At 34.4% G+C, this 17917-nt stretch overlaps 1 protein-coding gene across 1 annotated transcript; it reads left to right on the top strand.

Annotated features, from left to right (window-relative positions):
• Positions 1 to 15691: 15691 nt before the first annotated feature.
• On the top strand, positions 15692 to 16186 carry LOC126741434 (uncharacterized). Its single transcript, XM_050447839.1, has one exon. It carries the CDS (start codon positions 15692 to 15694, stop codon positions 16184 to 16186), a length of 495 nt encoding a protein of 164 aa, XP_050303796.1.
• Positions 16187 to 17917: the final 1731 nt, after the last annotated feature.

Raw genomic sequence — 17917 nt, 5'->3', positions numbered from 1 at the left:
AAACTATTCAAATAAAAAAGGTTCGGATTAGTCTCTACTTTAATAATCAGCTATTATTTTGCTAGATTAATTCAGCAAAATTTACAGAAACATCAGTTTTCTAGATTCAAGATTGCAGTTGCGCCCCCTAGCGGCCATTTTAGAAACCTGAACATATTTTCCAGGTCATTCTCTTGGCCAGTTTAGTAATAAATTTTTTTATCGCAAGCTTCTACGATGAATAGTTTCCCAGATACAGTACCTCGCATTCTTATTTGGCCACCCTGTACATTGTATTTATGTAAAACATTCAGAAAGAAACGACTTAGGTAACAAAATAAGTACTATTCTATCTAAAACTTTTAAACAATATGCATACAAATTAGTTTTAACTAGTCTCTTTTTAAACGACATAACAGGTGTAGATATGCAAAAAGATTTAATTAAAAACCACCATGAAAAGACATGCCACAGAGGCATAAATGAATGTTTATTATCTTTAAAAAGGTTATATTACTGTCCGAATATGAAATCCGATTTGACACAATACATTAGCAACTGTGATACATGTCAACAAGCTAAATATGATCGCCACTCACCAAAAATTAAATTTTCTTTGACACCAACCCCTAGAGAACCCCTAGAATCAATCCATATGGATACGTGCCAAATTAATAATAATGAAGTTTTTAACAATTATAGATGTATTTTCGCGATATGCACAAGCATATCCATTAGAACCTAGCTGTAATACTGTAACAATCTTAGACAATTTATCCATTTTCATAAGTCACCACGGTCTACCCCACTAAATTACCTGTGACAATGAAACCGAATTCAAAACATCCCTTATGTTAGATTTCTGTAAACTTCACAATATTAGAATACACTTCACAACCCCTGGTAACTCAAATTCGAATAGCCCCATTGAAAGAGTGCATTCGACCTTATTAGATCATATAAGAGTATTAAAACTAGAAAATCCCCAATCGACAATTAAACAATTAATGACCTATGCAATTTTACGATATAACCTGGCAGTACATAGCGTCACTAAACAAAGACCTTTCGACATCATAAATGGCCGACTAAATGCCTTAAATCCATTTGATTTAACGGACGAAATAATTTTAAATAAATACATAAGTGACCGTAGAGATTGATTGAAACTAATACACGATAAAATCTATAACCAGTCCCTAAATTCCAAGTTAAAACTAAATGAAAAGCAAAATCAAACTAGAGAAGACCCTGCAAATTTTCCCTCAGGATCTAAAATGTATGTTACCCTAACCGCCTAAACCGCCCTTAGAAGTAAAGACAAACCCCGGAAAAAGATTGAATATGTAGAACAAGACATTGACAATAAAATAATTACGGAAAGGAGAAAGAAAGTAATTCATAAAGCAATGATACAAAAACCTAAAAAAGATTTTCTCCTTCCTAGGAACAATGAGCCTCCAGACGAGCCTCCTCGCGATTTTATGTCTGCAAATGACATCAGTGATAGCGACTAATCCCGTTATTACTCCTATCAAAACTCCCCTTTTCCCATTTAATTTAGGAAATGCACGAGTAGTAGAAAGTAAACATACTTTCATTCACTATATAGAAATAAAACCATTGCTTTTAGAATTAGAAAATGTAGAAAACGCTTATAAAACTTTAACCGCTTCTTGCAATGATACTAATGTAATTAACACTTTAATTATGCATCATATGAATACTGTTAATATGCTTTCGCATGCAAAATATATTAAAGATGAGATTAAAGTTAAGCTTAATAATATTCAACCACATAATTTAAGACATAAAAGAGGATTAATAAATTTTGTAGGAAAAGCATCTAAATGGCTTTTTGGTACACTTGACTCTGATGACGGAGAAAAATACGAAAAAGCAATAAATTCTTTACGCAACTCCCAGAACTCTTTTAGACAAGAGTTAAACTTACAAATGTCATTAACTAAGGATTTAATAAATAACTATAATACCACAATATTCGTATTAAATAAAAATCAAAATTCATTAAAGGCGCACGTTCGACTTTTTGAAAAACATCTAAATAAAACAATTGGCGACATTTTAGTATTTATGAAACTTTAAAATACAATAAATCAACTTATAGTAATTTCTCAAAGTTTTATCACATTCCTGGATAATCTGGAAGGAGCTATTATGTTTGCTAAGCTAAATACATTACACAGCACTATAATATCAGCTTCTCAACTAGAACAAATATTTTTAAATCTTACTACCCTTTATGGTGAAGATAAAGTTTTAATGTTAAGGGATCTAAAATACTACTATCAGTTAGCGGAACTACAAGTTAGTTTTTCAAATGACAAAATAATATTTGCCATTCACTTTCCAATATTCATAAAAGAAAAATTTGAACTTTTTCACTTGTTCAGTATTCCTGTTAACCGAACCATATTTATACCCAAACTCCCTTTCCTTTTATCCGTCACTTGCACCAGTATCAAGAAGATGTCTGCCCTATGATAGAAAAAGTATATGTTTGCCAGAACGCCTTAAGCCCTCCAGAACAGGATTGTGCTACATCCCTCATTAGACGAGCTGAGAACTTCCAGTGTAAACTACTAACTGTTAATGTAACTACCCCTATTGTGCGTCAAGTAAATGAACGATTTGTAATAGTTATTCCTACCGATGTTAAAGTTAAAATTCAAAAGTTGTGCCAAATTAATCAATTCTTCTTCGTCGAGAGCCCCAGTATAATTGAGATACCTTTTAAATGTGGTAACGAAGTATAAGGTTCCACCTTTTGGAATCAAGAAGAATTCCTGGAAAGCACCCCTTTCCAATTGCCTGCAATATATTTTAACAATTCTATAGAATTCCAGTTACCGCGGGACACTATTCAACTCGACTAGATCGATTTTAACCAAATTCGATCCCTTCAAGATCAAGCCAAGATCCTGAAAAATATTCCTAAAGAAGAAGACGATATTCACTCCGTAGCCTGGAGCTTAGCTACAACCATTGGGACGATACTTATCAAAGTTACCATACCTTTTACAGTAAATGAGCTATTTTTCAAGAAGAAACCAACTGAAGACTTAGAACTTCAGAAAATAGAAGACACCCCTGAAGAAGAATCTACCCCGCGAACTTCAGAAAACAAAGCTTCCCTATTGTTTTCCTCTTAGGTGGGAGGAGTTATGGACTCAATAGTGTTAATCCTTATAAATATTTTACTTATGTGTTTCCTGTATTATATTTCGCTTTGCATGCTAACTTTAGATTATAAATTAAGTTACACGACGTAGGATAAGTCAATCTTTGTTCTTTACTTCACGTATTAATGTATTCTTGTTGTAGAAATTAAAATTGGGTTTTTTTAAAAGACGCTTAAATCAACCGGAACGTAATTTATTCTTGTTTAACATTTTTGTACCTTCCGCAAAAATCGAATATAAACATAAAATATAAATACTGTTCAGCTGCAGAGTATTAGAGGTTGGGAGTTGGGGACAAGGTATAAAAGAGAGAGCGAGAGAGAAAAGAGAGAGTCATTGGATGGGGGTAATACGCTGAGCCCAATTTTGTACCTATCGCATTAGCATAGGCCGAAACAGGAGAGGACCATCCTACTTAAGGTATAAAATTCATGTCACATGCTAAAAAATTATTGATTTGCATTATCCAGCGACATTTATGGCAAATATACTGAAACAGACTTTCCATCAATTAGCGCACTTTAGTACTGGATAACGTTAGTGATTATCGCGTTTCATTATAATATGCAGATAATAGCTGTTTTTAAAGTAATTTAATTTACGTTTTCAAAAAATGCTAAAATTAAAAAAAAATTTTTTGCTTCAGAAATACCAGTTAAAAACTAGTAAAAACGCTTATTCAGAATATTTTCCACGATTCATAGGAGAGCCACAATAAAAGCAAAAAGAGGTCGAATAAGAGTCTATGTAGGATAGGTTAAGCATGTATTTAGGGCAATTGTAATAAAATAATAAAATAATTAACAGTAATAGAATAAGCATTTACAGAATTCATTTACCATAAATTAATTGAAACAAATTTAATTAGAGTTTTGGTGTAAAATCTATTAGGTGAAGTAATAAATGCAGGTACCCTATTCCCCTACACCTACACCAAAATTCAGATATAACATGTATAATCTGATCTCGGGTGTAGGATTCAACTTATTATTAAGATCAAGATTATCCCCAATAATAAATTGCTCTTCATATACGTATGTGTATTGTGACAGCTGTCATATTTTAGTTTTTTCAATGTTATCTACCAGCGATGACCACCTAAATAAGTAATAATACACTTTTAATTTGAATAGTTTTGTTAACAATTTTCGTGTGTTATAATCAGAAAGTTCATAGAACTTAAAGACATTAATAGAGCCAAAACTCTGAGACTGAAGGTTAATATATAATAAATTTTAAACATCTCTTCTGTTTCATAGCTAACCAAACTAGCAATTTTGCTAAGAACTCAATCTGAAGTTCTAACTCGAAGTTTGTCACTCGTTTCCTTACAATCAGTTTTTAAAATTTGTACAATTACTTAAAAATTGTAAATGTAAACATTATATTTATGTTTATATTTGATTTCATTTCCGTTGGCCTTAAGCCCCATATTTTTAGGAGGAATATATCAAATGTCAATGTTTCGCTCTAAATAAAAAAATTAATAAGGTTTTTAGTATTTCACCTCTAAAATTCTTTGTACATTTTAAAGTAAAAAGTTATTAAAATATTTTATTATTTTAAATAATTAGCAATTTAACAAATATAAATAAATTGTTTTGTAATTAGTCGGAAAAATGTAAATTCTTTTTGGAAATAAATAGCTTTTTGTGTGCCAGTATACATTTTTTTTAAATTATTTGTCATAATGTCTTTTTTATAAACGGTTTATGGGTTCTTATCTATTTGCTTCTCTGTTTACAGTAAAATTATCATTAAAAAAACGCCTGAACAATACCTTAACGACTCAGTAAAATATTCTTTATACTTTTCCGGCTTTTAGTTCGCTAACCAGATATGATAGGTGCACAACTCTGACTGTCTACAAATATGCGCAAGGAATAATAAATCAGTTCGTGAAAATAATATTAAAGAGTGCTTTGGCTAACATAAACTAAGTTGAAAATATTTTCTATTTTAGTATAATTTCTCATAAGTTCATAATATCATATTCAAACCCTATAGTTAATATAAAACATTTATACATTATGAGAGTATTTAACATACATTATATTTATTACTCGAAGCAATAAATATAATGTATGTTAAATACATTATACTTACCTTCAATTTATCAATAAGTGAAATAAAAATAAAAATTATAATTAAATATTAGTAATTTAAAATACAAAATATATGAAGAGCATAATTAAAAATATTACAAAATTAACATAAGAAGTTTGCAATTTTACACCTTGATCAGAATCCAAGGAAAGAATAATATTGTTATGAAAATGTAAATAGGTTAATTATTCTCATGATTTTTGTACTATTTTACTCGTATCTTGTAGTTTACGTTGTTTAGTTAGCGAATTTCGGGTTCTTCTTAGTTATCTATTTTCACCTATATGAGATACGGTAAAGCCCATATACAAGTATACCAGGCCCAATTGAAATCTATCGACTGACGACTTCGTGGCTATTACTAGGGATCCAACGATTAGTTTTTTCTCAAAACTTAAGAATTCTCTAGATCGATGTCTTATAACTCTGGAATACTTTAACACTACTAAATCTAACCTATACCCTATGAACCCACGTACTCCTGTGCTCTATGGCTTACCTAAGATTCATAAGGAGGGAAACCCAATAAGACCAGTAGTTTCCTTCGTAAACTCTCCTTGCTATAAATTATCCTCTTGGCTTAACAATACTTTAAGAGAAGTAACTAGTTTTCGGAACGAATTCTCCATTAAAAACTCAATTGAATTTGCTAATTATCTAAAGCAAATAGATGTTCCAAACAATGCCATTTTGCTTTCCTTAGATGTAAAGAACTTGTTCCCTAGCATACCCTCGTCAGATTGTTTAACATTGGTTAAGATCCTGCTAAACAATAATAGTACTTTGCCAAAACTGGTGGTAGATAATCTTATCCACCTTTTATCATTAGTTTTGGAACAAAATTTCTTCAAATTGAATGATCAATTCTTTAGGCAAAAAACTGGTCTCGCCATGGGTTCTTGTCTTTCACCATTTTTGAGCGAGGTCTTCATGAGTCACTTGGAGGAGAAAAGATAATATAATCCAATTTAATTCCAATTCCCCTTATCAGCACAAATGTGCAGCCTTTAATTTAATGTTCTACCGTTTATTTAAATTACCTCTGTCCAAAGACGCTTTTCAAAAAGAACATAATATTACAAAAATAATTGCTGTAAACAATAATTTCTCACTTCACAGCTTGAACAAATTATATTATAAATTTTATAATAAATATAAACTGTCCTATCACATCGTCCACCCACCGAACAACATCACCAACAATAATAATTTTAGATGCCTTAGTTATTTCGGCGGTATTTCTCAACTCGCAAAATTTTTTAAGCCTTTCAGTCTTTCCATGGCTTTCAAAACGACTAACTCGCTAAGAAAGAACCTAGTAAAGACGTTAGATAAAAGTGATCCTCTTTCTAAATCGGGTGTCTTAATTGTAAGGATTGCCCTGCCGTTTATGTAAGACAATCAGGAAGGAGAGTATCCACAAGGGTACAGGAACACCTAAGCCTCGTTAATAAGTTCAGGGACACCAACACCACAGAAACTAAGTCAGCATTTGCTAACCATTTATTATCAACGGGTCATAGTTTTTCCGTCCCTGAAAATGTTTCCATTGTTCACGAGTGCCCTAAGAGTAGAAAGTTGGATCTCTTGGAGAAAATGGAAATCACCAAAGCCAAAAAGAGTCCAAATTTGACATGCGTTAATGATGTTTTCACCTTTGAGCCAGGACTTATCTTTAATAATCTTATCTAACCTCTTGTTTCTGCTCACGATACGCATATATACCTTTGACTCTAATATTCATAGGCAGGGCTGGCCGAGTGGTTAACGGTCTGATGTTTCACCGAGATCGACTTTAGAGCGTGGGTTCAAATCCTACACCTGTCACGTTTTTCCCTTTTTATATTTTTGTTGAATTTTTGTGCCGTGTTATTGTTTTTTATTACAAAATATGTGGGTATTCTCATATTTAAATTATATTTGTCAGTACTTAGCAGGTCATCTAGCTATAAGGTAATTTTATCTAATTTTTAATATTTGATTTTGTTTTAGTGTAAGGTTTTATTGTAGTTACGTGTGTTTTTCTGTTTATTGTAGGTCTAATGATGCTTCATTAGCAAAACATGTCACCTGAATAATTAAAAAGACATTTTGAGTCTGAGACTTGGAGTTTTCAATTTTTTTTCTCTAGTTACGTAGGTCTCTTTGAGATAATGGACGAGTTCTTTCAATTTGAAATCTAGAAGGCTACAACTCGACAAAAGTTTGAGGTCGATATTGCTCGATTAGTAAATATGGCTTATCCTCCCGCCCTAATGGAAACTTCACGATTTTGGGAACAGATTTTTATAAATTGTTTTATTGGCGCGGTAGGATGGTTTACCATAAAAATATTTCCGAAGCTTCGGGCCATGGACTGGAATATGTTATATATATACAGGGTGTTCATTTGAAAAGTTCCCACCACGGATTTATCGAAAACCACTGTTTAAAAAAAAAACGCCGAAATACGTCAAAAGGTTTGTCAAGGGGGGCAACTTTCTAATCTAAAATTACTTCACCCCCTTTCACCATCTGCCCCCAGGGTCATTTCCTTAAACATTTTAAATGGCAAGGGGCATCGAGTAATAGCTTGTTTAAAAGGTCTTTCGAAGTCTTTAATTTTGACGTTTGATTTTCTTAAATCGGTCGATTCGTTTTCGAGAAAATTAGAAAAATCTTTGTTTATCTTAATTTGTTCAGATAGAAAACAAAAACATGAAAATATCAGTTTTTATTTCAATAAGTGTTCAAAATGTTACCCGTTAGGGTTTGCCAAATCTACAATTCATTTATAATAATTTAAAACGGAAACTACCAACATAAACAGCAATTCTGAAGATTAGACGTGGAAAAAACCAAATAACAACCTGAATTTCTTTCCGCATTCTTATCATCAACACAGATATCCTGGGCGAACTGTATTTATTGCTATACCTGCTTAGTTATTTATAGTTGCTAAGCAAAATAAAGAATTTATTTTGCCGTCAGTTACATTTGTGACAGTCTTGGAATAGTGAAAATTTATTTGTTGAATTGAAGATTTTACTTCCAAAATGGTTTACACACTAGCCGAAAGAGTGGAAATTACTCTAATTTATGGTGCCCAAAATCAGTGCTCGGCAAACTGCCGTCACGTTAAACGCCAGACATCCGGAGAAGAAAACTTCGCGAATTTTGGATGAAGCTGCTCAAGTTGAAGTTTTGGGTCATTTTGGAATAAATCCTAATACTTCATTACGCAAAATTGTTGCTGCCACTGGTATTTCATTAGGCTCTGTTCACACAGTGACCAAACTTCATAAATATCATCCATTCAAAATGAAAATATTGCAAGAGTTAACCGAAGACGATTTGGATGGGCGAGTTGAGTTTTGTGAAAAAATGACTGAAGGGATTAATGATATACTCATGTAAAGAATATCTGCTTCAGCGATTAATGCACATTTTATCTAAATGGATTTGTTAATAAGCATAACTGTAGCTCAAAAAATTAATGTATGGGCAGGCATTTTAGTAAATAAAGTGATTGTGCATTATTTATTAACGGAAATTTAAATAGAGACATTGATTTGGATATGTTGGAAAATACCATCAATCCGCTAGACATATCCTCAAACCACAATTAATTGTTTATATTACATTATAAAATGCTTAGCTTAGGACTATTTTTATATTTAAGAAATCGCTTGTAATATATCGTCAACATTAATATTGTGTCAAAGCCTCGGCTAATACCGTTGCTGTTCATATTTTTGTTCACCTAGTTTTAAGGCCCTTTTGTATCAATAAATGTTTTTTAAAAGTCCGTTCGTCGATATCTGAATTTAACTGGCGCTGCGAACAGGATAGTGCAATTTTACCCTTTATCGGTGTACAGTGGTGTAAAAGTCATTGTCAAATCTTAGTGTACTATCCATCAAGAATCTGAAGACACCGACCAACCCCAAGTACCGCAACCCTTGGTACTGCGACCCTTTTGGAGAAGACCAAGCCGAGAAACTGCTAAGCCGTCTACCGTGTTGTCAGGGACCTAGCTGATCTAAGTGCTGCCTTCCCAAGCATCTTATCTGGACCAGAACGATTCAAGCCATGCCTTTATAGGGACTTCTTTGGTTGTGAACCTCTACTGTGCAAGCTCTATGGGTCATCCCTTGATTGTACTGTAAGTTTTTGTTTAAATTGCAATTATATGTCTAGTCCATATCCGTCGCAAAAATTAAAAAAAAAACATATTAATACGAAATAGGGCATCTTTAGGATTAGTAGTTGAAAACGAAAATTCTAACATTTCTAATTAAAGTAGTCAAAATATTTCCGATCAAAATAATTTATATAGCATAAGTAACCTATTAGATAACTTTACTTTAGATTCTAATTTATCTAAACCTAATTTAAATATTAAAATGGAAAACATAAGATTCCACACTTCTCTCTTACCAACCTTCTCTGGAATTCAAAACCATTTGGAAAGTTTTATAATATCGATAGATGAGTTTTACCAATTATATCTTACAAATGATGGTATTGAACAAAATAAAGTTGTTTTAGTAGCCATTAAGTCAAAGTTAATTGACAATGCTCGAGATTTTTTACTTTCTAGACCAGATTTAGATTCATGGCCTTCAATTAAAGAGGCCCTAAGGCTAAAGTTCGGTGATCCTATCACTTATCAAATTTTACACCAACAATTACAATACTTTAAGATCAATAAAAATGAAAGCATATAACAATTTGTAGATAGACTCAAATCCTTTGTACAAAGAATTTTTTCTAAATTACATTGCGAAGTCTCAGGTGTAAATGCGAAAATAACTTTAATTAATCAAATAGAAAAAACTTCGGTTTTAATTCTGACAGCCAATTCGCCTCAAACGATGTTAATGTTACAACGCCCTAATACACTTGATGATGCATATACGCATGTAATTAACTATAATATGATTGAATCACAGGTAAATTGTTCAAATCTGTCTAATGTTCATAATAACCAATTTACTAATAATAATAATAACCATAATTCCTATGTAAAACAAAATAGCTTTCAAAGTCCCGTAAGATTACTACCCCAGAATCAACCCCCCATTACATTCCCCCAGCAACAATTTCCCAGTCAGCCCATACAAATACGACCTAGACCAGTTCAAAGACATTATCCGACAAATGCTCAAGTTTTTGGAAAACCAAGAAATGTCTTCGCTCCCCAAAATCATAGTAAACCTAAATTAGACCCCCTACTCCAATGTCAATCTCCATAACTGGACCCTCTAGGCAGTATCAACAAAAAATGCCTTTTCGACAACCAAACTTTTTCCAATCATCAGGCCCCCGAAATTTTGTGTCCTAAGAGTAAACTAACATTGAGACCAACGCTACCTCTTATCCCGATGTGCCTTATGTCGAAGATAACCAGTCTGAACATTATACCGATTATTCACCCCAACATTATCTGAATATTACGAGCCAAACCTTGAATATGAAGCAACCTCTTTTGATCTCACCTTAACAAATCCTAATGACCAAAATCACTACCCCAATTCCGAACAAAATTTCGAAATTGATAATTTCGCAAATTTTCCGAAACCCGGCCCAGATCTACCATTAACTTAAATAACGTAGCACAACAAATTGAGCTCCCATACTTTTATTTACCACAAAAGCAATTGACAATTTTAATTAACTCCGGTGCCTCTGATGCCTCTGGTGCCTCTATCATATCTCCTAAAATTGCAAACAAATATTCCGACAAAATATTTATCGAACCTTTAGAAGTAACCGCATGCAAGAACACTTAAAAAGAAACCAAAAATTTTAAAATTTGCTTGCTAGAAGAACTAGGTATAAAAAAACGAATTTAAAATGAGAGTATTGAATTGGCATAACGATTTCGGTGCCTTAATAGGATCAAAAGATCTTAAAAACTTAAAAACCTTGCTAGATTATGAAAGCAAAACCCTCAAGTTAGAAAACATAATAATACCATTCTCTTTGGCTTACAATAAACCCCTCTTGCATCCGGTACACAACTTTAATAATAACTTTATAAAAATACCAGTAAATTTCGAAAATGGTGTCGCTATTTTGCCATCGTTTGACATAAAAAATCATGTTATACCTGACAGTTTAGTAAAAGTTGAAAATGGCTTTTGCACTATTCCCAACCCCACGCCTACCATCCACGTAAATTTTCATTAAAGGATGAAAGTCATCCCCCAAGATCAATTTGATATCATTATTCAATTTTAGAAAAATTCAACCCTGAAAACATCTTACGTTTCGATCACTTAACCCCTCTCGAAAAATCAAAAATTTTACCTTTATGTCATGAATACAAAGACATAATGTATCACGAAGGATGTGACCTCAGTTTTACCAGTCAAACCAAACATAAAATTCGAACTAAAACAGACAGACCTATTTATGTAAAATCCTTTCGACATCCCCCTCCAATGAATATTGAGATACAATCCCAAATTCAGAAATTACTAGAGAACAAAATAATTCGTCCTTCAATATCTCCGTATTTCGCACCCGTGTGGATAGTCCCGAAAAAGCCCGACGCTTCAGGCATCCAGAAACATAGGATGGTAATTAACTATACATCCCTTAACAACGAGACAATAGAAGAAAAATGGCCTCTTCCCCGAATAGATGAAATTTTAGATAATCTCTGCAAATGCACGTACTTCACGACCCTAGATCTCGCCCAAGGATTCCATCAAATAGAAATGGATCCCGATTCTATTGAAAAAAACGGCCTTTACCGTCAACAATGGTCACTATGAATACCTCAGAATGCCCTTCGGCCTCAAAAATGCACCCGCCACGTTCCAACGTATGATGGATGAAGTTTTTTGTGATTACTTATACAAATTTTGTTTTGTCTACATGGATGACATAGTTATTTTTTCTTAATCCCTATCTGAACACATACATCATATACGTCAGATATTTAAAAAAGTAAGGGAAGTTAAGCTCAAAATACAGCCTGATAAGTCAGAATTCCTGAGTAAAGAGGTAGCTTTCCTAGGACACATCATTACCTCCGAGGGAATAAAACCCAATCCTTTAAAAATTAAAGTAATCCAACGTTACCCGATACCAAGAAATCAGAAAGAAATAAAAGCCTTTTTAGGGCTTGTAGGCTACTATCGCAGATTCATCAAAAATTTCGCCAAAATTACCTTTCCTCTAACGAGATGTCTACGGAAAAATACTCAAATTGATATAGAAAATTTAGAGTATAAAAATGCCTTTTTAAAATGCAAAGAACTCATATCCAATTCCCCTATCTTGCAATACCCTGATTTCACAAAACCCTTTAAACTCACCACCGACGCCTCCAACATAGCCATAGGCAGTGTGCTATCACAAAATGACTACCCAATTGCGTTCTTTTCAAGAACCCTAAATTCGGCAGAAAAAACTACTCCACTATAGAGAAAGAACTTCTCGCAATAGCGGACTCGACTAAACATTTTCGTCCATACTTATATGGCCAAAAATTCCTAATTGAAACTGACCATAATCCCCTAGTTTGGCTTTCAAAAATCAGAGAACCCAACTCCCAATTAATTCGATGGAAAATAAAACTAGAGGAATACAATTTCGAAATTCACTATAAAAAAGGAAAAGAGAATCTAGTAGCAGATGCTCTCTCCCGCATTATTCTTAACACTCTTGAAACAAATGATGCCGATTCACAGTCTAATGTCTTAAATGTCGACAATACAGTTGCCAACTTATCCGATTTTGACTTAGCCGACTTTGTCTTTAATGAAAGATACAAAGAAGACGCTCTAGCCCAAAACATCTCAAACCCTGTTAAACCTGTCGCAAACGACGACGATTCTGACGTCACTTCACACTCCAATAATGATACAGAAGGAAAGAATATCCCAATATCAGAATTACCCCTTAATTATGCATCAAATCGTCTTGTCATCGCCTACGGCGATGAATTTAAACACCCCTACACTAAACCTTTTAATAAAAACCATCATTTTGTAAAAATTTCAAAAGAAAATCAGGAACAACACATTTGAAAAATTATCAAGGACATAATTAAACCAGATGTTACCTTCACTATATTTATTAAAAATGACGAGTTAAAACTCGAGTTTCGAAGACAAGTATTTTCTAATCTAAATACAACCGTAAAACTAGTTTTTGCCAGCACTTACGTTCTTGATGTAACTGACAAGACTCAACAAAAGAAAATTTTAGCCAATTATCACAAAAGTAACCATAACGGTATAACAGAAACATATAACCATATTAAACAAAAATATTATTGGCCTAAACTACGAGATTCGATAACTAATTTTATTAATTCATGTGAAATATACCTTCAAAATAAATATGAAAGACACCCTTACAAAATCGCTTACGAAGGACCCTTGCTCTCTGAAAATCCATTTAAAACACTTCACTTAGACATTTTCCAGTTTTTAAATGGTCAGTTTCTAACAATAATAGATTCATTCTCAAAATATGCCCAAGCCTATTTTATAACTGATAAAAACGCCCTTACTATTTTAAGCAAACTACGTCATTACTTTTCACATCGTAACACCCCCTTAAAAATCGTCGCAGACCAGGGTAAGGAATTTCAAAATAATTTATTCAAAGAATTCTGTCAACTTTTCTGTATAGAAGTTCATTACACTACTCCAGGAAATTCTTCCTCCAACAGTTCTGTAGAAAGATTGCATTCCACACTTTTAGAAAAACTAAGAATTCTGAAAATGCAAAATCCCGATGAAACCCCTCAAAATCTCATGACTTCCGCAGTCTTAATCTACAATCAAAGTATTCACTCGACAACAGGACATTCGCCCTTTTCCATATTATATGGCCCTTACGTAAACGAACCGAACATCGATAACGACCTAACCTTATTTGAGCAATATAATGACAGACGAAAAAAGGAATTACTACCATTCCACGAACAAATTTATAAAACAGCTTACAACAAGCAAGCTACAAATACTCAAAAACAAAATAAAAATACAGAAAAACCTCCAGAAATACTCCCAGATGATACGGTATATAAGAAAACTACCCTTAGAAATAAAATGAACCCACAGTACGTACCCCTAAAAGTATCTCAAATAGACAAAAATAAAATAACAGGTACCGCTAAGAAAAAACTAATATCTACTCATCTTAGAAAAATCAAAAGACTTCAAAAAATCTATACCTTTTCAGCCACCTGATCCCGACCCTGATCCTGGCCCTACTCAATCAAACGAGCCCTTGCCAAGCACTTCAGTTGCACAAACTCCACAATAATGGATATTATATAGAAGAAGTTGCTCCCTCTTTAGTAATAAGTCAATATCATACTACATATATACCCTTTAATATAAGTAGCCTTAAGTATTCGTTATCCCAATTATTTACCAAATGATTAATTATACAACCCTCTGTAAATAATCAAAATAGTATTTTAATTAAATCACAATTTGATTTGACTTCTAAAGCATTAAATGATACATATGACACTTTCGCAAAGTTAAATGTATTTGACGAAAATAACTTAAATATTATGCAAAATCGAAAAAAACGAGGTTTAATAAACTACCTAGGAAGTGGTATCAAGTTCAGTACAGGAAACTTAGATAACAACGACCTAGAGGTTATTACCCAGAATTTGCAAATATTGAAATTTAATCAGCTTGAGTCTATGCACAAAATCAACGACCTTAGTTCATTCGCAGGAAATATAATGCAAGAGTTAAAAAATAATATTCACACGATTAACGAGAACTCAAAAAACATACGTAATGAAATTTCTAAATCAATTACCCAGTCTAATTTAATGTTAAATCTGCAAAGTCAATATATTCAGATTACCAACTTAAATCAATTTTTAGAAAAAAATATTACGTATTTTATCTTTTGGACACCTAGAAACTTTAGATCTCGAAATTTTAAAATTTTAACATTAAAACAAATCAATGAAATATGGCAATACTTGAAAGTTCACTATCCTAAAAATGCACTATGGCGAATCAAGCATTTATCGGGATTAACCTTAATCTGTAAAACCGGCCTTTTAATTTTAAATGAAATGGCAATTCTAGCAATTAAGATACCCATATTTGAACAAAATGTATGTAATTTAGAATTAGTTTATCCTGTGCCAAATAATGAATCAAAATGATATATAAGTTCGTATTCGTTCACAATTAATTGTTTATATTACATTATAAAATGCTTAGCTTAGGACTATTTTTATATTTAAGAAATCGCTTGTACGAGGGGCAAGTAAAAAGTAAGGTTCCCAACGCTGTAGCTCCGCCGCGCGTGATGTTAGGCGAAATCCGGCAACACCGCCGTGAGCGTCTGTTCCCCCTGTTCATTTCTAGCTGCCGGGGAAGTCGCTACGACACTCAGTGCCGGCCTGACAGCCGTTCGAGATGGAGCCCGCAATCGCCGTCACCGCCAGGTGTGAGATCCGGGCAGTGATCCGTTTTCTCAACGCCAAGAAGTTACCGCCTATTGAAATTCATCGGCAGTTAACAGAAATTTATGGGGAAGCTTGCATCAGTGTGCAACACGTCCGTAAATGGTGCAGGGAGTTTTCCGGAGGACGAACAGACATTCACGACGAGCCAAGAAGTGGAAGGCCATCGGTGTCCGACGACGTCGTGGCAAAAATCGAGCGTCTTCTCCAGGAGAATCGGCGAGCAACGCTTCAGGAACTGGCTGAAAAAGTGCCTGAGGTTTCAGAGAAAACAATCGACAACATTTTGACTGAAAAACTCGGTTATCGCAAGGTGTGTGCGCGGTGGGTACCGCATATGCTCTCAGAAACCCACAAAGAGAACCGCGTCAAGTGTGCTCGGGAGTTTCTTCAGCAATGTGCCGAGAATACCGAAGAATTTTTGGACTCTATTGTAACGGGAAATTAAACGTGGTGCCATTACGTCACGCCGGAAACCAAACAACAGTCCAAACAATGGCGCCATTCCGATTCGCCCAGACCGAAGAAATTCAAGCAGACGCTCTCCGCAGGCAAAGTGATGGCTACGGTTTTTTGGGACCGTAAAGGCGTCCTTCTCGTGGATTTCATGCCTACTGGGACCACCATAAATTCGGAAAAATACTGCAAGACACTAAAGAAACTCAGAAGAGCCATCCAAAATCGCCGGAGAGGAAGACACAAAGGGCGTTAGGCTCCATCACGACAATGCGCGCCCATACGTCTCTCGCAACACCAAAGACTTAATCGAACAATTTGGCTGGGAAATCGTGGAGCAAACTGCCTATAGCCCTGATCTTGCACCGAGCGATTTCCACTTGTTCCCGAAATTGAAGCAACACCTGGGTGGACAACGCTTCGCTACGGACGAAGAGGTCCAGAATGCAGTCACCACGTACCTCAACGGGTTGGCGGCGGAGGTTTTAGAGGCAGGTTTTCAAAAGTGGATTTCTCGGCAGCAAAAATGTGTAGAAAAATTTGGCGACTATGTAGAAAAGTAGCTAAGAGACCAAGCTTTCAGATAGTGTAATTCGCAATTTCAATAAAAAATGTCTTACACCTGAAAAAAATGTGGGAACCTTACTTTTTACTTGACCCTCGTAATATATCGTCAACATTAATTTTGTGTCAAAGCCTCGGCTAATACCGTTGCTGTTCATATTTTTGTTCACCTAGTTTTAAGGCTCTTTTGTATCAATAAATGTTTTTTTAAAAGTCCGTTCGTCGATATCTGAATTTAACACGCTTATCACTGAATCCATTGAAAACAAATCGATGATGATGGAAATCCTATACTTGATGAGGCTGAAATATATTTCCAGCAAGACGACACTCCTCCTCACTATGTTTTTCCCGGTCGGCAATGTCTAGACGACGAATTTCCAGATAAATGGATAGGGTAAAGGGGATAGGGGATAGGGGAACGGAAAAGGGGATGGGCGAAGGGGGCCTGTAGAATGGCCTGCTAGATCTCCTGATATAACGCCGTTAGACTTTTTTCTGTGGGCTCATTTGATATCTATTGTGTTTACTCCCCAACTTGAAAGTTTGGATGAACTTCGTCAACGCATCATCGACAGCTGCCATGATATCCCACAACACGTTTTTGAAAATGTCCGTCAGGAATTTAAACATCGCCTATATCATTGTTTCGCCAAAAACGGGTAACAAGTAAGGGGTGAAGTAAGGTAGGTTAGAAAGTTGTCCCCCTTGTTAAAGCTTTTGTCGTATTTCGGCGTTTTTTTTTTTTTAAACAGTGGTTTTCGATAAATCCGTGGTGGGAAGTTTTTAAATGAACACCCTGTATATAACACTTTTCAAGCAACTAGAAGGCAGACACGGATAAGACAAATCAGAACTTAGAAGAAGTATTCTGGAAGACCACCGCTAAAGACCATTCCGCTGTTGGAATGGTAATGAGGAGAGGCGCCTTAAACATCAATGTCCCAAGCTTAAGGGAGCTCCCTCTATATCTCTAATTTTAACGTATCCGATTTCTGAACAAGAATGAAACTATTGTGTGACTAGGCGAGAGTTATCAAAAGCAGTAAAAGCTTTTGAACATTTTATCGTATTGTTATTAATAATACTGAGGAATGGGACGCTTCTAGTATAATCCAGGATCAGTGTAATGATCCAATATTGGGCCTTACTTATGAAC

This window comes from Anthonomus grandis, chromosome 10, assembly GCF_022605725.1.
Source record: "Anthonomus grandis grandis chromosome 10, icAntGran1.3, whole genome shotgun sequence".
In the NCBI taxonomy this organism is placed as follows: domain Eukaryota; kingdom Metazoa; phylum Arthropoda; class Insecta; order Coleoptera; family Curculionidae; genus Anthonomus; species Anthonomus grandis.
Note: the sequence above shows the minus strand (reverse complement) of the source record. Positions and strands in the feature narration are given on the sequence as shown.